The following is an 18759-nucleotide window of genomic DNA, read 5'->3' as shown; positions in this document are numbered from 1 at the left end:
TTCCTTCCAAGTGGGCTGTGTATCTAATACGTTGCTTCCGGAGGAAACTCTTGACTTGGGTCAACACAGACCTTCTAGGCTTGGGCCTCTGGTGCTTCGGAGCTGCACACAGAAGCCTGCAGGGCTGCTGCAAAGGCTGGAGGAAACCCGAGCTTTAGGGCAGGTGGAAGGAACAGGGAAGCCATAGGGGGTCTGGGGTCCACAGTGGACGTTAACTACTGCCGGTAGATGGGTGTAGACTGATGGCATGGAGCAGGGAGAGTTTAATAGTCTGCAAATCAAGTATTAGACAGGGACAGTCCCTGTGTCACCATCTCCTGTCTGGCTGGCTGCGCCATAAGCCAGCGGTCCCTAAGGCGAGTTGTTTCCAGGGACCTGCTGCCCCTCACTCTCTGCCCTCTTGCTCTTTGTCTACAGGGGGAGCTGACCATGACCGGGGATATGGAAACCTTACAGAATGCCCTGTACCTGGACACAGTGCCGGAGCCCTGGGCCAGGCGAGCCTACCCTTCCACGGCAGGCCTGGGAGCCTGGTTCTCAGACCTCCTTAACCGAATCAAAGAGCTGGAGGCCTGGCTCGGAGACCTGGCAATGCCCTCCACGGTGTGGCTAACTGGCTTCTTCAACCCCCAGTCCTTCCTGACTGCCATCATGCAGTCCACGGCCCGCAAGAACGAGTGGCCGCTGGACCAGATGGCCCTGCAGTGTGACGTGACAAAGAAGAACAGGGAGGACTTCAGGAGCCCCCCTCGGGAAGGGGCCTACATCCATGGCCTCTTCATGGAAGGCGCTCGCTGGGACACACAGGTAAATCTTGGGGGGAGCCTCGGGGCATCCCCTGTGGGCTGATGAACTTACATACTGCCTCCACAGAGTGTGACCCTGAAAAGGGATGTCCCGGGATCTTCTGGCCTAGCTACCTTGCCCTTGAGGCTAGCCAGCCCCTCTCACGGAGCCAGGGGTGGTGCAAAGAGCACAGACTCCGCAGACTGCATAGAGTACAGTGATGAAAAGCAAGGGCCCTGGACCCGAGCGGCTGGGTCTGAACCCCGTCACCACCATCTACTGCCGTTGTGACCCTGGGACGCGGTTCCAGCTCTCCAAAGCTGTTTCCTCAGGTGTTAAGTGGAAAAATAGAGTTGCTGCCAAGATGAAAATGGTTACAATGAAGGACATTTGGAAGAGGGCCTGGCCCATAGAGAGTGCTCCCAAAGTGTTGGAGTCGGCTGTCCCTGCTAGTGGCTGAGCCCCGTCCTCACCCCCCAACTATGGCCACTCTCCTCATTCACGAGCTCTAGGAGGGCAGGCGTCCCTTCTGCCTTTTACACTGCCCCCATTTGCAAAGGAAGCCCAGCAGATACTCAAGGTTGTATAAGCACTCGCAGGACATTCTGAAAGGCCTCCTCACTGAATCCTAATAAAAAGGAATCACCGTAAGATTGGCTCGGATAAATGACATGAGCAAGGATGGAGGACACTTTACATCTGTTATACCCATGACCAGGAAAGAGTGCTGAGTCAGACACCCTGCTTGGTAAGTGACACTTAACTGTTCCCAGCAGTCAGTACCAAGTTAATGGGGAAAACTGTTAGGACCTACAGTAATGCAGACGGCCATATAAACAGACATACACAGCTACACTGGGTCAAGCAGTGTCTGCCAAAATTCGACCAGAATCTCGGAATGCACCCCTATCCAGAAACCGGGTCTTTGCAGAGATAAGTGGTTTTGATGAGGAGAGCAGAGCAGGCCCTAAATCCAAGGACTGGAATCCTTAGAAGAAGGCCATGCTGGAGGCACAGAAGCCGATGTGCCGTGAGGACAGAGACTGCTGGCCAGGGACTGCCAGCAGCCACCAGAAGCTAGGAGAGAGGCAGGGGACAGTTTCTGCCTCAGGGTCTCCAGAAAGAACAGATCCTACCTACACCTTGATTTAAGACTCTGGCCTTCAGCACTGTCAAAGACATTTCTGTTTTAAGCCATCAAATTTATAGTAACTTCTTATGGCAGCCCTATGAAACCGATCGAGGGCCTGTTAACAGAGAGGACAACAAAGTGGGAAAGTGCTTATACAACCTTGAGAAGGAAGTTGACTTCCCCCCTCCACCTGAACATTGGTCCAAGATCCCGTCCATGGGACTCACACATGGATTGTAGGTATAGTGTGGCCTAGGGTGGCCAGAACTAGAATACCAAAAAACACCAAACTGAACAATTAGGAAAGATGCTCAGAAGAGCACTGGCACTGTGGGAGAGGGGAAAGGACACAGATTCCAATGATCTACCTCCAAGATCCTATTACCTTGTTTCTTCATAATAGTAACTTCCCAAAAAGCAATACCCACCCACCAAGAACTCTGGTTCTCAAGTTTCTGCCCCCAGAAAGATGTCAGCAAAATTAAGAGTAAGAATGTCCAAAAATCCTCTCCTCCATAAAATCATAACACTGGACCAAAATTGTCAGAACCAACTTTTTCACAGAACTCTAGAAATCAACCAAAGGGGGAGCCTGGGTGTCTCAGTGGGTTAAACGTCTGCCTTCGGCTCAGGTCATGATCCCAGGGTCCTGGGATGGTTTCCCTCATCAGGCTCTCTGCTCAGCGGGGAGTCTGCTTCTCCCTCTCCCTCTGCCTGCCACTCCTCCTGCTTGTGCTCTCTCTCTCTCTCTCTGACAATAAAGAAATAAAATCTTGGGCACCTGGGTGGCTCAGTGGGTTAAAGCCTCTGCCTTTGACCTTCAGGTCATGATCTCAGGGTCCTGGGATCAAGCCTGCTTCCCCCTCTCTCTGCCTGCCTCTCTGCCTATTTGTGATCTCCATCAAATAAATAAATAAAATCTTTTAAAAAAAGGAAAGAAAATCTTTAAAAAAGAAAATAAAAATCAACAAAAGGCTTTTAGCAATCCAAAGAGTGTTCTTTTTTTTTTTTTTTTAAAGAGCAGAAGCAGGGAAGAGGGTTAGAGGGAGAGGGAGAAGCAGACTCTCCGCTGAGCAGGGAGCCCAACAAAGGGCTCAATCCCAGGGCCCTGGGATGATGACCCAAGCCGAAGGCAGACACTTAATTGACTAAGCCACCCAGGCTCCCCCAAAGAGTGTTTATGGAAGAAAAATGTCCAACTCTCTGTAAGAGGAGCAAGCTTTGCAGCCCTTTAACTTGCTCTGTTCCATCCCTTCTCCAACTCCGTGGAGGCTTTGGAAATCAACATGCCCAGTCACAGTGAAAACTGCAGCCTCCCAGCCACAGGAGGAGGCAAATGGAGTTGGAGTACTTACAAAGCCCCATTCCCAGAAAACAGGCATTATTTTCCCCATGTACTGGATTCCTGGAAGACCCCATTTACAAGTCTGCCTCTACCTGACCTGAGCTGGAGCTCACCCAGGACAACAGCCTTTCCCGCCATGGGCATGTACTGAAAACAGGCAACCTCGCAGCTTGCCTGAGGTGGTAGATAACAGTGCAAATAACAGGCTAACCAAAAGGCTTAAAAGGAGAAACTGGAGAATGAGATGACCTCCAAGATGTCCCTGGAAACCCAGAAGGCCATGTCATGTGCAGTGCTGTGCACATGCTCAAGAAAGACTGGAGAAGGCGGGAAGCTCACCTCTGGCTGACCTTGAGGCTCTGTGAAAGCAGGAAGTGAAGGCTAAGGCAGAGTTTTAAACTGCCCTGCCGGGCAATGAAGGCATGCCCAACACATACACAGAGCCCCTGCGCAAAAACCGTGAGACTTGCCAAAATCTCTGGCCCATTACTTGCTAACCACTAAGCCGACTGAGCAGGCCACTTGAGTACTCATATGTGACACGGGCTTTACAGAATTATTTCAGAAAAGTCACTAAACAATTAACAACAACAAATCCTACGGAGGGAGAGCGGATCGCCAGAGCTGCCACATTATAGTTTTTAAAATGTTCAAGTTTTCAAAGAAAAGTTATAAGACATGCAAAGAAACAAAAAGGGGAAAAAGCGGTCACCAGAAATGGTCCCCAAGGGAGTTAAGTGGGATATACTGGGCAAAGCCTTTTAACCAGTCATTTTAAATATGTGTAGAGAACCAAAGGAAAGTATGTGAACAGTGTCTCGCTGAAGAGAGAATACTAATAAGGATAGAGATTACATTTTTAAAAACCAAGTAGTAATTCTGGAGTTGAAAAGTATAATACCTTAAATGAAAAATCAATAGAGGAATGCAACAGTTGGAAGATTTGAGTAGGCAAGAACCACCAAACTTGGAAATACATCAATTAAGATTATCCAATCTGAGGAGTAGAAAGATAAAAAGAATGAAGACAAATGAACAGTTTAGAAAACTAAGAGATACCATCAAACATACAAACATCCACATAGTGAGAGTCCCAAAAGGAGAGGAGAGAGAGAAAGAGCCAGAAAGAACATTTGAAGAAATAATGACCACTTTCCAGATTTGATAAAAACATCAATCCACACATCCAAGAATCTCAACAAAGTCCAAATAGGATAAACCTAGAAATCCATACCTTGAGGTTCCGGGGTGGCTCAGTCAGTTAAGCTTCCAATTCTTGGTATCAGCTCTAGTCTTGATCTCAGGGTCATATGTTCAAGCCCCACATTGGGCTCTACTCTGGGCATGGAGCCTCCTTAGAAAGAAGGAAAGGTAAGGGAGGAGAGGAAAGGGAAAAGGAAAGGAAAAAGATAAAAGGAAAGGGAACATGAAAGGAAAAAGAAAAAAGGAAAGGGAACATGAAAGGAAAAGAAAAAGGAATAAGGAAAGGGAAAAGGAAAGAAAATCCATACCTTGACATGTTATAAGATAAAGAGAGAATCTTGAAAGCAGCCAGAGAAAAGCAATTCATCACATACAAGGGGTCCTCAATGGAATAAATAGCTGATTTCTCATAAGAAACCAGGAAGGCCAAAAGCCAGGAGAATGAGAAGTCAAACTGGTCAAAGAAAAAGACTGTCAGCCAACAATTCTATATCCAGCAAAACTATCTTTCAAAAATGAAGGCAAAATTAAGGCATTCCCAGGTTAAAAAAGAGAGAAAGAGGGGCACCTGGCTGGCTCAATCTGTTAAGCATCTCACTCTTGATCTCAGCTCAAGGTCATGAGTTCACAGAGAGACAAAGAGAGAGAGAATTAACCACTTCCAGGCCAGGCTTATAAGAAATACTTAAGGGAGTCCTTCAGGATGAAATGAGTTACAAGACAGTAACTCAAGTCCACATGAAGAAACAGAATATCAGTAAAGGTAATTATATATGTAAATATAAAGGAAAGTATAAATCAATTTTTTAGTAACTTTTATTTCTTTCTTAACCAACTTAAAAGACAATTGTAAGAAGCAATAACTATAAATCTGTGCTAATAAGCATAAAAAATTAATTTTGTATAACGAAAACAACACAAGGTCTTAAGCACAGGACGGGTAAGAAGTGGAACTTATAAAAGAATAAAGGTTTTGTATACTCCTGAAATTAAGTTGGTATTAGCCTGAAGTAGATTTTTTTATACATTGATGTTAATTGTAATCCATAGGGAAACCACTAAGAAAGTAATTTTGTTAAAACAATGAATGAAATAATAAGGGAATCAAAATGGTACAGTAAAATATATCTACTGAATAGAAAAGAAGGCAGAAAAGGAGAAACTGAGGAACAAAAAAGACAGAAGACATAGAAAGCAACTAGTTAAGTGGCAGAGGTAAACCTCACCTTATCAGTGATTACATTAAATGTAAATATATGTGCTGCTGAAGCGAGCACCATTAAATGTAAATAGATTAAACACTACAGTTGAAAAGAATGGCAGAATGTATTTTTCTGGTGCCACTATACTCTGTCTACAAGCAATACACTTTAGATTCAAAGACACAATAAACTGAAAATAAAGAGATAGAAACAAATATGTCATCCAAATAGAGAATTCAACCACAGTAACTGGAGACATCAATACCCCATTACTAATGGTGAGTGCTAATGGTTAGAGTTTCTTTCGGGAGTGATGAAAATGTTCTGGAATTACAATGCAAAGACTGTACATTAAAAAACACTGAATTCAATACATTCTAAAAGGGCTGGTGTTTATGATACATGGGGGAAAAAGAAAGGTTCTACCCCTGCTCCCACTCCCTGCCATAAAGTTGTTCAGGTTAAATGGGCCCCCACCATTTACCTTAGTTCTGTTACTCTTCATGCCTTATACCAATTTCTCACAGAACCAAAAAGGCACATTCTCCCCTTTAAATAAACTTTATGGGAAATGAGCCAAGCTCTATCCATAGTAGAAGGGGCTGAATCACCAGGACAAAAGCAAGGAATCTGTGAACCGCTTTGGATCAACATAAAACACTAGTGTCATGGGAAATAAATAGGTTGCAAAGAAAAGAGTCCTGTGGTCAAATAAGTTTGGGGAAACCCAGGTTAAATAAAGTTCATCTCTTTTCTTTACTGCTAGGATTTCTTGTCTTCAGTGTGCTAGCGTGCACTATAAAGCTTCAAGACCAGGGTATGATAAACACCATTTCCCAAGTTTATTTGATGAAGGAACGCTTTTGTTCTCAAAACATTTCTCAGGACTAGTAATAAATAAATTAATTCATTAATTTAAAAAAATAATAAACTGTCCCAGATCAGTCTAATGGGATCTCTCAGAAAACCAGAGTCCCCAACTGGAAAGCTACAGACTAGTCAGGTCCGCCCTGTCACATGAGTAAAGATAGAACATAGCTCTGCTCAAAGTCAAAATGCTCTTGAGGGCAGATGAGGTCCCATAAGAGACTGAACAGGACGTAACCAAACTCTTAAAATATAAAGCATTTGCTGGCAGGAACTGTGTCTTCCTCGTCTTTAAATCCCTAGCACCTAGCATGACGACATCTGGCAAACAGTCGCATTTGATGTGATTATGAAATGAAAAGATGAAAAAATACAGAGGCTCGAGTTCCAAAGGGATTAATTTGTATATGACACATAACAACTTCTAGAACTCTCCCTCAAAAAGTGATTTAGGCTGGAAAACAGCAGAAGTAGGTTTTCCGCATCTCAGATGCATTCCAACGTGGGTTGCTGAGCGAACCTGAAAGGCAGAAGGCTGGCTCGCCAGCCTCTGGGTCTGATCTAAGCTGGCTCTTTTCCTGTTCTTGTCCTCAGGCTGGGATCATTACAGAGGCAAAGCTGAAGGATCTGACACCCCCCATGCCTGTGATGTTCATCAAGGCCATTCCCGCAGATAAGCAGGACCGCCGTAGCGTCTATCCTTGTCCTGTGTACAAGACTTGCCAGCGGGGACCCACCTACGTGTGGACTTTCAACCTGAAGACTAAGGAGAACCCATCTAAGTGGGTTCTGGCTGGAGTCGCTTTGCTTCTCCAGACTTAGCTGCCTGCAGAACCACTACGAAAATAAGGCTGGGCTGCAGGCTGCCCAGGACAAATGGGGGAGGGGAAATGGAGACACAAATAAAGAATCACACATACTCACAATTCTGTAGAATTCTTGTAGGGAACCCAGAGAGAAGTGCCTAAAGTAAGGCAGAGCTGGAATACGGACCAGCGACTAGGGGAGAAGCATTTCATAACATTGCACCTTTCCTAATAAAGTGATTGATTCTTCAAGTGTGTCTGGTCCCAGCTGTGAGAGCGACCGAGTTATACATGACCCTGAAGAGACTGAAAGGAACGAACCACAAACACTTGAGCCCTGATGTCGGTACCTGACACGTACTCAGTGCTCTAGCTCCCAGCTACTCTGGGGACTAGACAGATCAGCTCACCCCCGAGTCTGCATTTTGACAAGCTCCCTGGGTGATGCGTACACACTTTATGGTTTAAGAGTACTTTGGATCAGGGATCGCCCAGCTTTTTCTGTCAAGGGCCAGACAGTAAAGAGTTTAGGCTTTGCAGGGCCTGTGTCTCTGTTGCAGTGACTCAAAGTGGCCACAGCACATACATAAGTGGGTGTGGCTGGGCTCCAATAAAACTTTATTTGCAAAAACAGACGGTCGGCCATATTTTGCTGATCACTGCTCTGGAGGATGAGGGAAACACCTATGCTATCTATCCTTCATTAATCCACACATGCCTTCAATTGGTTAAACACCAACGGTTTGCTGAGAACACAACTGTGAATGAGGTAGGTTGTTTCCTTGTATCTCTATCATCCTGCAGATCATTTAAGAGGGACCCACGGAGAAACCCGTCACCTCAAGCTTTTTAACCTAACAGTTTTCTAGATTTTTCTCTATATAACAAATTTTCACTGGAAGCCCAAAGAGTTCCACAGTTCTAAAGAGTTCTTATAGGGATCCAGAAGAGTATCCAGAAGAGTCCAAGAGGGCACAGTATTCCTTCTAGAATCCTTACTCCTGCCTATCCTTAATGAATTATGACTTAGAACAGTGGCCCTAAAACTTAAGCAGACACCAGAGTCCCCTTGAAGAGTCAGTTAAAACAAAGACTGCTGGGTGCCACCCTTCAGAATTTATGATTCAGTCAGTCTAACAAACTTCCAATGCTGCTGGTCCAGGGAACACATCTGCAGAACTGATCTGAAACATAAAATCCTGGGGTGCCTGGGTGGCTCAATCGATTAAGTGTCTGCTTTCAGCTCCGGTTATGATCCCAGGGTCCTGGGATCAAGCCCTGCATCCAGCTCCCTGTTCAGTGGGAAGCCTGCTTCTCCCCCTCCCTCTGCCATTACGCCCTGCTTGCGCGCTCTCTGTCAAATAAATAGTAAATAAATAAAATTCCAGCACCCTATAAATCTCTGCTGTACTAAATACAAAATCAAATGCTAATTCCTCATGAGCCTCAGCCTTCCCAGTCCTCCGCAACAGTAAAACGAGAGCAGGGGAGAGGAGGACCAAGACGGAAGGAAGGCACAGCAAGACACTGTGGGGCATGTGATTCTGAAGAAAGGACCTAGCGCACAGGTTAGGCAAACATGTCTCCCCTCCAGACAGTACTGAAAGTAGATGAACACTACTGACTTCTTCCTGATACCTACTGACAACATGAGATCATGAAGATCATTTAGGGGCGTCTGGGTGGCTCAGCTTGTTAACCGTCCCACTCGATCTCAGGGTCCTGAGTTCAAGTCCCGCACTGTGCTCCACATTGGGCATGGAGCCTGCTTTAAAAAAAAAAAAAAAATCACTTTAAAGCACACAACACTTTGGAAAACTGACAGCCAGAGAAAGAGGGGCAGGTTGAGGCAGGTGAGCAAGTGGGAGGTGAGCTCAGAAGGACACCAGAGATGACACACTTACCTGAGAGAAAGAACGCCCGGCACTAAGCGAGCTCTCACCCCTGGACCCCAGGTTAGCGGTTTCCTATCCCTCTTCAGCTGACTGATGAACTAAGTAAGTTTGTACCGGATGATGAGGAGCTCAACCACCACTTCTGTGAGAAAATGCACTTTGAGTTACAGTTAAAACACAGTCAACACTAGAGACACAGATAAGACCAGGAGTGGCCTTAAGAAGTTTATTTAAAACGAGGGACACCTGAAGTTAGTTTTGTACCTGTATGACAACACACGGGAGCTCACCGGCCCTCTCTGCTGCCCCTTCTGTAACAGGAGGCCTGCTCCAGGACCCCCAACCCAAGGAGCCGGCCTGAGGTCCTTCCCACGAGCAGTAACTGCAGCTAATCCGGTTCAACTCTCCCCATGCAGCACCTGTAAAATGGGATTTCCAAGGACTACTTTCGTCCCCAGGGGATCCAAAAAGAGATGAGCTGAAAGAGGAAGACTGTTCTTTCTCCTGACGCAGAAGCAAGAAAATAAACCAACGCAAAATCCAACCCAGAGGCCACCAAGTCCTCCCAGCCCACAGATGCGTTCAGGTAACTCTCCTCTCTCATCCCCGAAGAAAACAAAGAGAGAACAGGGCTGGTCTTTAAGAGCTGCAATTTCTCCTGATGGAATGAAGTATTTTTAAATGGACCAGAGCCAGAACTGGGCTGAGGGCGCCTGACTACTGAAAGGGCTTCTTTCCTAAATGGGACCTTTGATGTTTATCAAGGCTTGAGCTCCAGCTGAAACTCTTCCCGCAGCGGGAACACTTGTAAGGTTTCTCTCCTGTGTGAACTCTCTGATGTCGATTAAAGTTGGATCTCTGAATAAAACTCTTCTCACAGATGGGACATTTATAGGGTTTCTCTCCCGTGTGGATCTTCTCGTGGTGACGCAACCCCGAGAAGTCGCTAAAGCCTTTGCCACAGTAATCGCATTTACAAGGCTTCTCTCCCGTGTGGATCCTCTCGTGCTTCACAAAGTCTGAACTCCGCAGAAAGGCTTTCTTGCAGGTGGGGCACTGAAAGTATGTCTCTCCGGTGTGAGTCCTTTGGTGAAAAACCAGCTGAGAATTCCTATAAAAGGTTTTCCCGCACTCCCTGCAGGTGGGGAGTTTCTGGGCCATAGGGGCTCTTGGCTGCCCTCTCGGGGAGGCCTCCCTCCTCTCCTCCAGCCACGGCAGGGACAGTTCTTCTGGATGGGGATTAGCCAGATGCGGTTTCCCAGCATTCCTTCCGTGGGGCGAGAGCTGGCCGCCTGGCCCCTCCCCCTGCAGGTGTTCAAGAGCCTCAGGGACACTGTCCCCTTCTCCAAAGCATCTCGGTTCATCCTCACTGAAGAGGCCACCCAAGGAAGCCTGCGAAGGTGCCTCTCCTGACGCTTGACAGGAGACATCGGAGGCTTCCTGGCCTCTACAATTTTCCAAATTCACGTTCTCTTTGTCATTCTCCTGCCTGTCTCCTGGAAGAAGAAAGAAGATCTGAAATCGTTCCATCAGTGGGATGCCCTGTTTTCTAACCAGTGTGTCGGGAAAGGGGTCGCCGTGAAACATTAATTCTTCTTGTCAAGAGGGCATCAGTGAGTGAGGAAGGACGGTATCATCCAGCCCGAGTGCCTTGCACTCACTGCCGGGGTCCAGGTAAGAGGTCCGGGACTAGAGCCGAGGAGAATGTCTAACAGCTCCTGGAGGGGGCACGCCGGGGGCCCCCTAAATGAGCGGCGTGCATTTCTTAAGATTTTATTTTTAAGTCATCTCCACACCCAGCATGGGGCTCGATCCTACAACTGTGAGATCAAGAGTCGCACGCTCCACGGCCGGAGCCAGCCAGGCGCCCAGAGCGGCCTGCATGTCTTAAGGCCCGGGGAAACCAAGTGTATTACAGAAGGGTGTTCCTCTGAAAAAGGATTCATTTTTATCTGGCTCTACAGAAAACATGAGTCTGATCACTAAAAAAAATTCGGAGAGAAAAGCAGAAGAAAACCAGACTAACCTCAATCATACCACCCAGAGGGAGCAACCACGATTATACATTTCCTCCCGGTGTCTGTTTGACCCATGCATATCTACAGTGTATATACATGGTGATGTATGTACGTGTGTGCTATTTTTCTTGTTTTACATAACTGACATCATATCGTATACACCATTCCATACCTGGCTTTGTGGCACTGAAATTGTAAACAGTGCTATTTACCAACTTCGCGTGGATTCTCCCATTCACAAGTCACCCAAAACTTCATGAAATGCATTAATGTGTCACTTTACTGTGTGGCTTTAACGTACAGTGAGGGTACAGCACAGACATGGGTCCCTCAGCCTGTGCCTGAATGCAGCATTCACCTGTGTTTCACTAACTCGGATGAACAGTTAAAATTTTGTGTTTCTCGGGGCACCGGGGTGGCTCAGTAGATTAAGTGTCTCAGGGTTTTGGGTTCGAGCCCCGCATGGGGCTCTGCGCTCAGCGGAGAGTCTGCTTCTCTCTTTCACTCTCCCTGCGTGCTCTCTCTCTCTCTCAAATAAATGAAAATCTTTAAAAAAAAAAAAAATAGCTTGTTTTCCTCCTAAATTAAGTTTTGGGTTATTACCACTAATGATACATAGCGTAAAGGCCTTTATTTTGGTGGAACAATTTGTTTTCAAATTCTTTTTGAATAAATTACTTTCCTCCTGCAGATCTAAGGAAGCTACGTACCTTTTCTTTCCTGTATTAGTGTCTTCAAATTATCTGCGAGAGACCCAGGAATCTGCCAACAGCTTAGATCTGACTTGTTAATTCACAGTCTTAGAACACCTTCCTCTCAAATGACAAAGGTACTTTTTCTCTTGTCTTTAAAGAAGCCTCTATAAATACCACTTTAAGATTTTATTTATTTATTTGACAGACAGAGATCACAAGTAGACAGAGAGGCAGGCAGAGAGAGAGGAAGGGAAGCAGGCTCCCTGGCAAGCAGAGAGCCTGATGCAGGGCTCGATCCCAGGACCCTGGGATCATGACCTGAGCCGAAGGCAGAGGCTTTAACCCACTGAGCCACCCAGGCGCCCCTATAAATACCACTTTAAAGCAGAACGACGGTCCATGGTGCAGACGTCACCAAAAACACCTAAGACCAAGCACATGACTTCCTGGAGGTACCCTCCGACTGTGGAAATCGAAGCCGTCTGTTGTGGTTTCTGCTGCGATCTTTCTTCGTCCCTCTTCGCCCACAATTCTGACCACTTCAGGTTCCTTGAAGTGTAACTACCATGTCCACAGACACGAACGCTCCTCCTGAGGCTCCTGACACTGGCTGGCGAATCCATCTCCAGAAGGACTACGACCCCCGCTGCTAGGAGCAGCTGCGCTAAGTAAAGGAGAGCATTCAGTACTTAAATACTGACGATTTCTAAGATATTGGCCACTGAGAGCGGTGAAAAGAAATAAGGTTTTCGTTGTTATAAATTTTAATTCCTTAGTTAATAAAGGATGAATTTTTTCATATTTATGAGCTATTTTTCCTAAGACTGCTGCCCATTTTTATTGAGAAAGTCATCTTTTTCTTATTAACCTGCATGAACTCTCTCTATATTAAGAAAAATAATCATTAATCCATCATGGTAATGAACAATGTTTTTCACCAATTTAGTTACCTTAGTTTTGTTTGGGGTTATTTATGTGTACGGGTAAGTTGTGGCATGGTTTTATTTTTCAATATACTCAATTCTACCACTTTTCCTTAACTGTGTCCTTCCGTGGCTTTTATACTGATAAAATCTTCGCCGCTCCAGATGTGAGACAAACAGTCACCCACATCCTTCCTTATTATTATTTTTACATTTTATATCTTTTTCCTCAAATTTAAACCAGTTCATGAAGAACCCCTCCCTCCATGGACCCGTGCTCCCTCTTCCTCCGACACACGCTAAATCCCCATACAGACCAGTGTCTCTTCCTAGGTTCCCTTTTCTGTTCCATCAGTCTGGGAAGCTATTTTTTTTTTAAGACTTTATTTATTTATTTGTCAGAGAGAGAAAGCACACAAGCAGGCAGAGAGGCAGGCAGAGGCAGAGAGAGAGGCAGGCTCCCTGCAGAGCAAGGAGCCTAATGTGGGACCCAATCCCAGGACCCTGGGATCATGACCTCAGCCGAAGGCAACAGCTTAACCCACTGAGCCACCCAGGTGTTCCTAGGGAAGCTATTTTTTTATATATCCCCTCATTTTAATGACTTCACCTTTCTAAAACGACATTCTTTTTTTTTTTTTTTTTTTTTTTAAGTGGGCTCCACACCCAACGTGGAGCTCAAACTCATGATCCCAAAGCAGGGTCACAAGCTCCACGGCTGAGCTGGCCAGGTGAAACTGACAGACTCTTAATATTTAGAGACTTAATGCTGATGAAACATTTTTCTTCCAAGACTCTTCCGTATTCTTACGGAAGGATATTCCGTAACTACTGGAGATTCATTTTCCCAAGTAATTTTGTTTGGGGGACCGGGGGTAAATCCCTCAGGATTTTGACAGGAGGCGAGCACAGGGCTTCCTGAGGTTTACTCCCCTGCTGGCCTGCTCTAACTAGGAACTATTCCCCCATATGGTCAAACAAAGAGCACACATGTTCTCTCCCGAGACTTCTGCCCCCTTGGTGTGAGTCCAGATCTGGCAGAATGGCTAACTGTTTTGTCTTTCAGACGGGACCAGCCCTCTCTGGTCCTGTCATTTGTTCCCATACTAATCCGGGCCCACCCCTGCACCCCTGGCTCCGGCACCAACTTTCCGCAGGGCTCCTGAAGCACTCCTTCCAGGCCAGCCTGCACATGCCTACCTCCCTAGCCTCTCTTCCCACGTAGCCTCTCTTTCAGGAACCAACAACGGCATTTCTTTGCCCTTTTACGTAATGCAGGCTAGTTTTATAGACGCTCCGCAGTCTCTTTTAAGGTAAGATCTAATGGGACCATGTCAGCAGGTGGGTTGAAGGAGGACGGGAAAAAAAAAGAATAAGTGAGGAAATGCAAGCTATAAATCACAAATATATCATTATGTATATCACTATATATCACAAATAAAATCCCCCTGCCAGGAGAATTTGGGAAATCTCTGTCCCTTCCATTCAACTTCACTGTGGATCTGAAACTGCTCCAGAAAATAAAATATATGAAAACAAAAATCCGGGGCACCTGGGTGGCTCAGTCAGTTAAGCCTCTGCCTTCGGCTCAGGTCATGATCCGGGGTCCTAGATTCGAGCCCCGTACTGGGCTCCCTGCTCAGCAGGGGAGCCTGCTTTTCCCTCTGCCTCTGTCTCCCTGTCTCTCATGAATAAATTTTTTAAAATCTTTAAAAAGAAAAAATAAGACAAAAATCCTACTGCAACAACCTCTAAAGCAGTGTTTCCAAACTCTTCTTGTCTCCTACCCACAGTAAGAAATATGAGATAAGAGAAAAAATAAGAAATACTGAGATACAAAACGCACACCCATATTTGGAACAAAAATTTCCTGAAATGCTACCTTCCCTAACATTTGGTATTTTCTGTCTGCATTCTGGTATTTTCTACTCAGTCTTATCATTGCAATTTTTAAATGCTAGTTGCAACCTAGAAGATGATTTTATACTACACTGATTGGTCATTAAACGCAGTCTGAAAAATACCGCTCCAGAGGAATCCTTGAAATGGTCTTATGATAAACAGATCAGTCAGAATTAAAATCGTATGTTCCATTTGATGCTTGCTGTCTCTGTAGTACGTTAGCAAAGGAAAATAATTAATTCAATCCCACTGAGAAGAAAGAATGACTTGTCATATTACTGGCATCCCTGCTCCTTTTCTTCCTGCACAGTTCTGGGATCTCTCGTCTATGGAAAAGGTTGTTGGGGGAGGGGGGCGTGGGTACACATGACAGGCGGGTGTCAGTGACTGCAGTGTTTGAAACTGAGTGCAGCAAACAAAGGGTGATTGCTACATTCCAACAGAACACGGTCGTGTATCTCTTCCTCTCTGGTCTTAAAATACACAATTTATAAAAAGTGCTTGTCGTGGGGTGCCTGGGTAGCTCAGTGGGTTAAAGCCTCTGCCTTCGGCTCAGGTCATGATCTCAGGGTCCTGGGATCAAGCCCCACATCGGGCTCTCTGCTCAGCGGGGAGCCTCCTTCCTCCAATCTCTCTCTGCCTGCCTCTCTGCCTACTTGTGATCTCTGTCTGTGAAATAAAAAAAATCTTAAAAAAAAAAAAGTGCTTGTCGTTGCTGCTGTTTAATGAAAGTTAGGTGCTTGAAGATTAGTTAAACATGTTTTTCCGTTTGTTTTATCTTAACTAATATTCATTTCGCTAGAACCAGAAGAAAGAGAGAAGAGAAACAAAGGAATCAGGAAGGGACTGCTGTTACGTCACCTTTTTGTAGTGGAATTTGACTCCTATCTGTACCGGTCTCCATCTGTCCTAATCTTACTCTCCCTGAGAAAGCAAGCCGTCAGGGCACCCAAGATGGAAGGCAGCAGGTCCAACGTGTGGTCTCTGTTCCGTGCTGACATACACACGCATCAAAAGCCCCATACCAGAAATGAGGAGACCCAACCTCAGCGCTCACGCCGGGCTGACCGGATCACGGCTAGTTACAGACAAGCTCGTAGACATTAGGTCCTAGTACCGCCCCCACCACTTCCGATTTAATGACAGGAGGTCAGAAATGGAAGATCACTTACCAACGCAGGTGGGTCTTGGGATCTTCTCGCCGACATGGAGGTGCAGCCCTGCCGGCTCTTCCCCATACTCTGCTGAATTAGTCAGATCAGACTTGGAACTGGAAATGCCTGGCACACAGAGAGGTAGCGGGAAGCCTAGATGAATGCGGAGAACTGGAGACCAAGCTGTGTCCTTCAAAGGTACAACCTGACTGTGAAAGGGAAACACGAAGGATCTGGAGATCCCTCAAAAAACTATGTCAAGGGGCACCTGGTGGCTCAGTTGGTGAAGCATCTACCTTTGGCTCAGATCATGGTCTCGGGGTCCCAGGATCAAGCCCCACATCGGGCTCCCTGCTCAATAGGAGTCTGCTTCTCCCCAGCCCCCTGCTCATGCTCTCTCCCCTCTCTCCCTCTCAAGTAAATAAATAAAATCTTTAAAAAAAGGAAGAAAGAAAGATAGATCTTAGAAGGCTATTGGGAGCTTCTAAGACACCAGTAACTCACAACACGACCAAGATATATGGTGAAGGTCACAAAAAAGCAGAGTGTGGACAGGTGGCCAGCAGGCCTTCCATACCACCTGGCAGGTGCCAGGCTCGTGACTGGGCCCCGCCAATGGTTGGTGGGACAGTGCGGTGTAGCGGCACAGAGCATGGACTCCAGCAGCCACGCTGAACTCTGTCATACGTCAGCACTCTCGAGCTAACAGTGAGCGTGCGGCTTGATCCGACACTCAGCCATGGTCATCTCCAACATGGGGAGACCATCACCTACCTCACAGATTTCGGGAGTTACTACATGGAATGCAGCCGTGACAGTTCCAAGCACACAGAATCCTTTCAGTACAAGGAAAGTCTCACTAAACTTCAGTCTCCAGGGGCGCCTGGGTGGTTCAGTTGGTTAAGCAACTGCGTTTGGCTCAGGTCATGAGCCTGGAACCCCTGGAACCCCGGGATCAAGTCCCAAGTCGGGCTCTCTGCTCGGTGGGGAGTTTGCTTCTCCCTCTGACCACTCGCTCTCCTGTCATGCTCTCTCTCATTCTCTCTCTCTCTCTCAAATAAATAAATAAAATTCATTTAAAAAGAAAAGATAAAATGCTATCTCCAGTTCCCAGCTGCACCCCTCATGCCCTCCCCTCCCCAGAGAACATGAAGTGAAGCGGTTGTCTCTAAGGGGACACGGGAAATGTTTCACGCCTCCTCCCATCAGACTAGCACATGCCCTCACCTCCGGACACCATCTTTCCGTAGGTCTCCAGCATGAGATCCCAGTACTGCTCCTTCTGCGAGGAATCCAGGTGCCTCCACTGCTCCTAGAAAGCACAGTGCTGTGACTTCACTGCAGGTCTGTGAACCAGCCTTCCCCACCTCGAGGAAAACAGGACCGTGCCCTAGCGGCCCATCCAAAGAGCTAAGGATGGTGGGAGGTGGCTCATCGAAGAGGCCAAGGGCAAAAAACCTAGAGTCTCCACGTCACTATTTCTTGCCCTGGTTAGAAAACAGGTTTTAAGGTTCTGGATTTTTTTTTTCCAGTTGCACATATTTAAGACTAAAGGGCATAGAGAGAAGGCACAGGCCTTTTCTGCACTGTCCTTTAGTTTTTTCTTTTAACTCAGTGCTTATAATAGAGGTCTTTGAATGGTAGGAGCCTGAGAGTCCCAACATTTCATTAAAATCTGAACATTCAAGAGGGAAAAGAAATTAAAAGGGAACGTGTCGGAAATGCAAGTGCAAATCAGCAAAAAGGTGGCAAGAGCCCATGAGGACGTCAACTGCGTTGTCTCCGGGACACAGATCAGTGGCTTCCAGGCAGAGATGGACGCTGCCTCTGTGCACGCTTGGAAACCCCCAAACGGTTCTGAGTTTAAGGTCTAACATTAGGCCCGTTTTCCTCCCACTTAGTGGAAAATCGATGGGTTCTCTGGAACAAGATGCGCCCCAATTATCCCCAAAGCATGCCCTTCTTTGCCTAGGAAACTGGAGAGCAGGGGCTCAAAACTGGGAACTCTGCCTAACTAGGGTCTCCTGTGAATTCAAATTCCAATCTTGCCCCCGAGGAGCTGACTGTTAAGAGACTCGGTCTGTACAGAGGTGGGATTCATGAACAGCACAGCCCTCGGAGTCAGACACAGGGGTTTCCTGTATGAGCCTAAGTCACATAACCTTTGAGTCTCTGTCCTCACTTGATTAGAGCATGAAACGCAAAAGCTAACAAGGCGTGACTTGTTTTCACAGCGTGTTGTAGTCTTCACTGACACCATTCAGCTGTTTGTCGAATGCTTACGCGTCTGTGTGTGTACACGCACGCACACACAAGTCTCTAAGACCTGCCCTCCTAGCGCATGAGCTACATGAGCTCCTGTGCCTTCTCCATCCCCACGACAACGCCCAGGGCAGAGAGGGCACTCCATGCATGCCGTCCGGGAGAAAGAAAGCCCTCGGCAAATAACTCCTCAGGAAGCGATACATTATTACCGTTATTATCTTACACGTGATCTATGGGATACTTGGTCTCCCAGACTCTCCACCAAGGGTTTGAGAATTAAGGGGTCCTGTACGCTTTCAGGAACCTCAAAGCCGGTAGCCATCCATTATTATCACGAACTGCTAGCTACGGGGGGCAAAAATGAGGAGGACGAATAAGAAAATGAGATCCTCCTATGAACAGGTATACTCAGGGAAGCCCTTCTCGGTCTTAAATCAAGTCTGCCCCACAGCACAAGAAAGGGAAGCGAAGGGCGCCTGGGTGGCTCAGTGGTTTAAGCCGCTGCCTTCGGCTCAGGTCATGATCTCAGGTCCTGGGATCGAGTCCCGCATCGGGCTCTCTGCTCG

At 46.6% G+C, this 18759-nt stretch overlaps 2 protein-coding genes across 10 annotated transcripts in view; one reads left to right on the top strand and one right to left on the bottom strand.

Annotated features, from left to right (window-relative positions):
* DNAH9 (dynein axonemal heavy chain 9) overlaps positions 1 to 7958 on the top strand; it is a 326713-nt gene extending 318755 nt beyond the window's left edge. The window contains 2 exon segments of the mRNA XM_045984493.1: positions 418 to 807; positions 7130 to 7958. Coding sequence (XP_045840449.1) covers positions 418 to 807; positions 7130 to 7357 — 618 coding nt within the window. The 3' untranslated portion in view covers positions 7358 to 7958.
* The window catches only part of ZNF18 (zinc finger protein 18), a 60690-nt gene that overhangs the window by 21334 nt on the left and 20597 nt on the right, over positions 1 to 18759 (bottom strand). For 7 of the 9 annotated variants that reach the window (XM_045984496.1, XM_045984500.1, XM_045984495.1 and 4 more), the window contains 3 exons: positions 17156 to 17240; positions 15947 to 16054; positions 8984 to 10732 (listed from right to left, as the gene is read on the bottom strand). In XM_045984496.1, coding sequence (XP_045840452.1) covers positions 9954 to 10732; positions 15947 to 16054; positions 17156 to 17240 — 972 coding nt within the window. In that variant the 3' untranslated portion in view covers positions 8984 to 9953. Of the gene's footprint in view, positions 1 to 8983; positions 10733 to 15946; positions 16055 to 17155; positions 17241 to 18759 lie in introns of those variants that run through there. The other 2 variants (XM_045984501.1, XM_045984503.1) reach the window with 2 other exon arrangements.

The sequence above is a fragment of the Meles meles genome, chromosome 18, assembly GCF_922984935.1.
Source record: "Meles meles chromosome 18, mMelMel3.1 paternal haplotype, whole genome shotgun sequence".
In the NCBI taxonomy this organism is placed as follows: domain Eukaryota; kingdom Metazoa; phylum Chordata; class Mammalia; order Carnivora; family Mustelidae; genus Meles; species Meles meles.
Note: the sequence above shows the minus strand (reverse complement) of the source record. Positions and strands in the feature narration are given on the sequence as shown.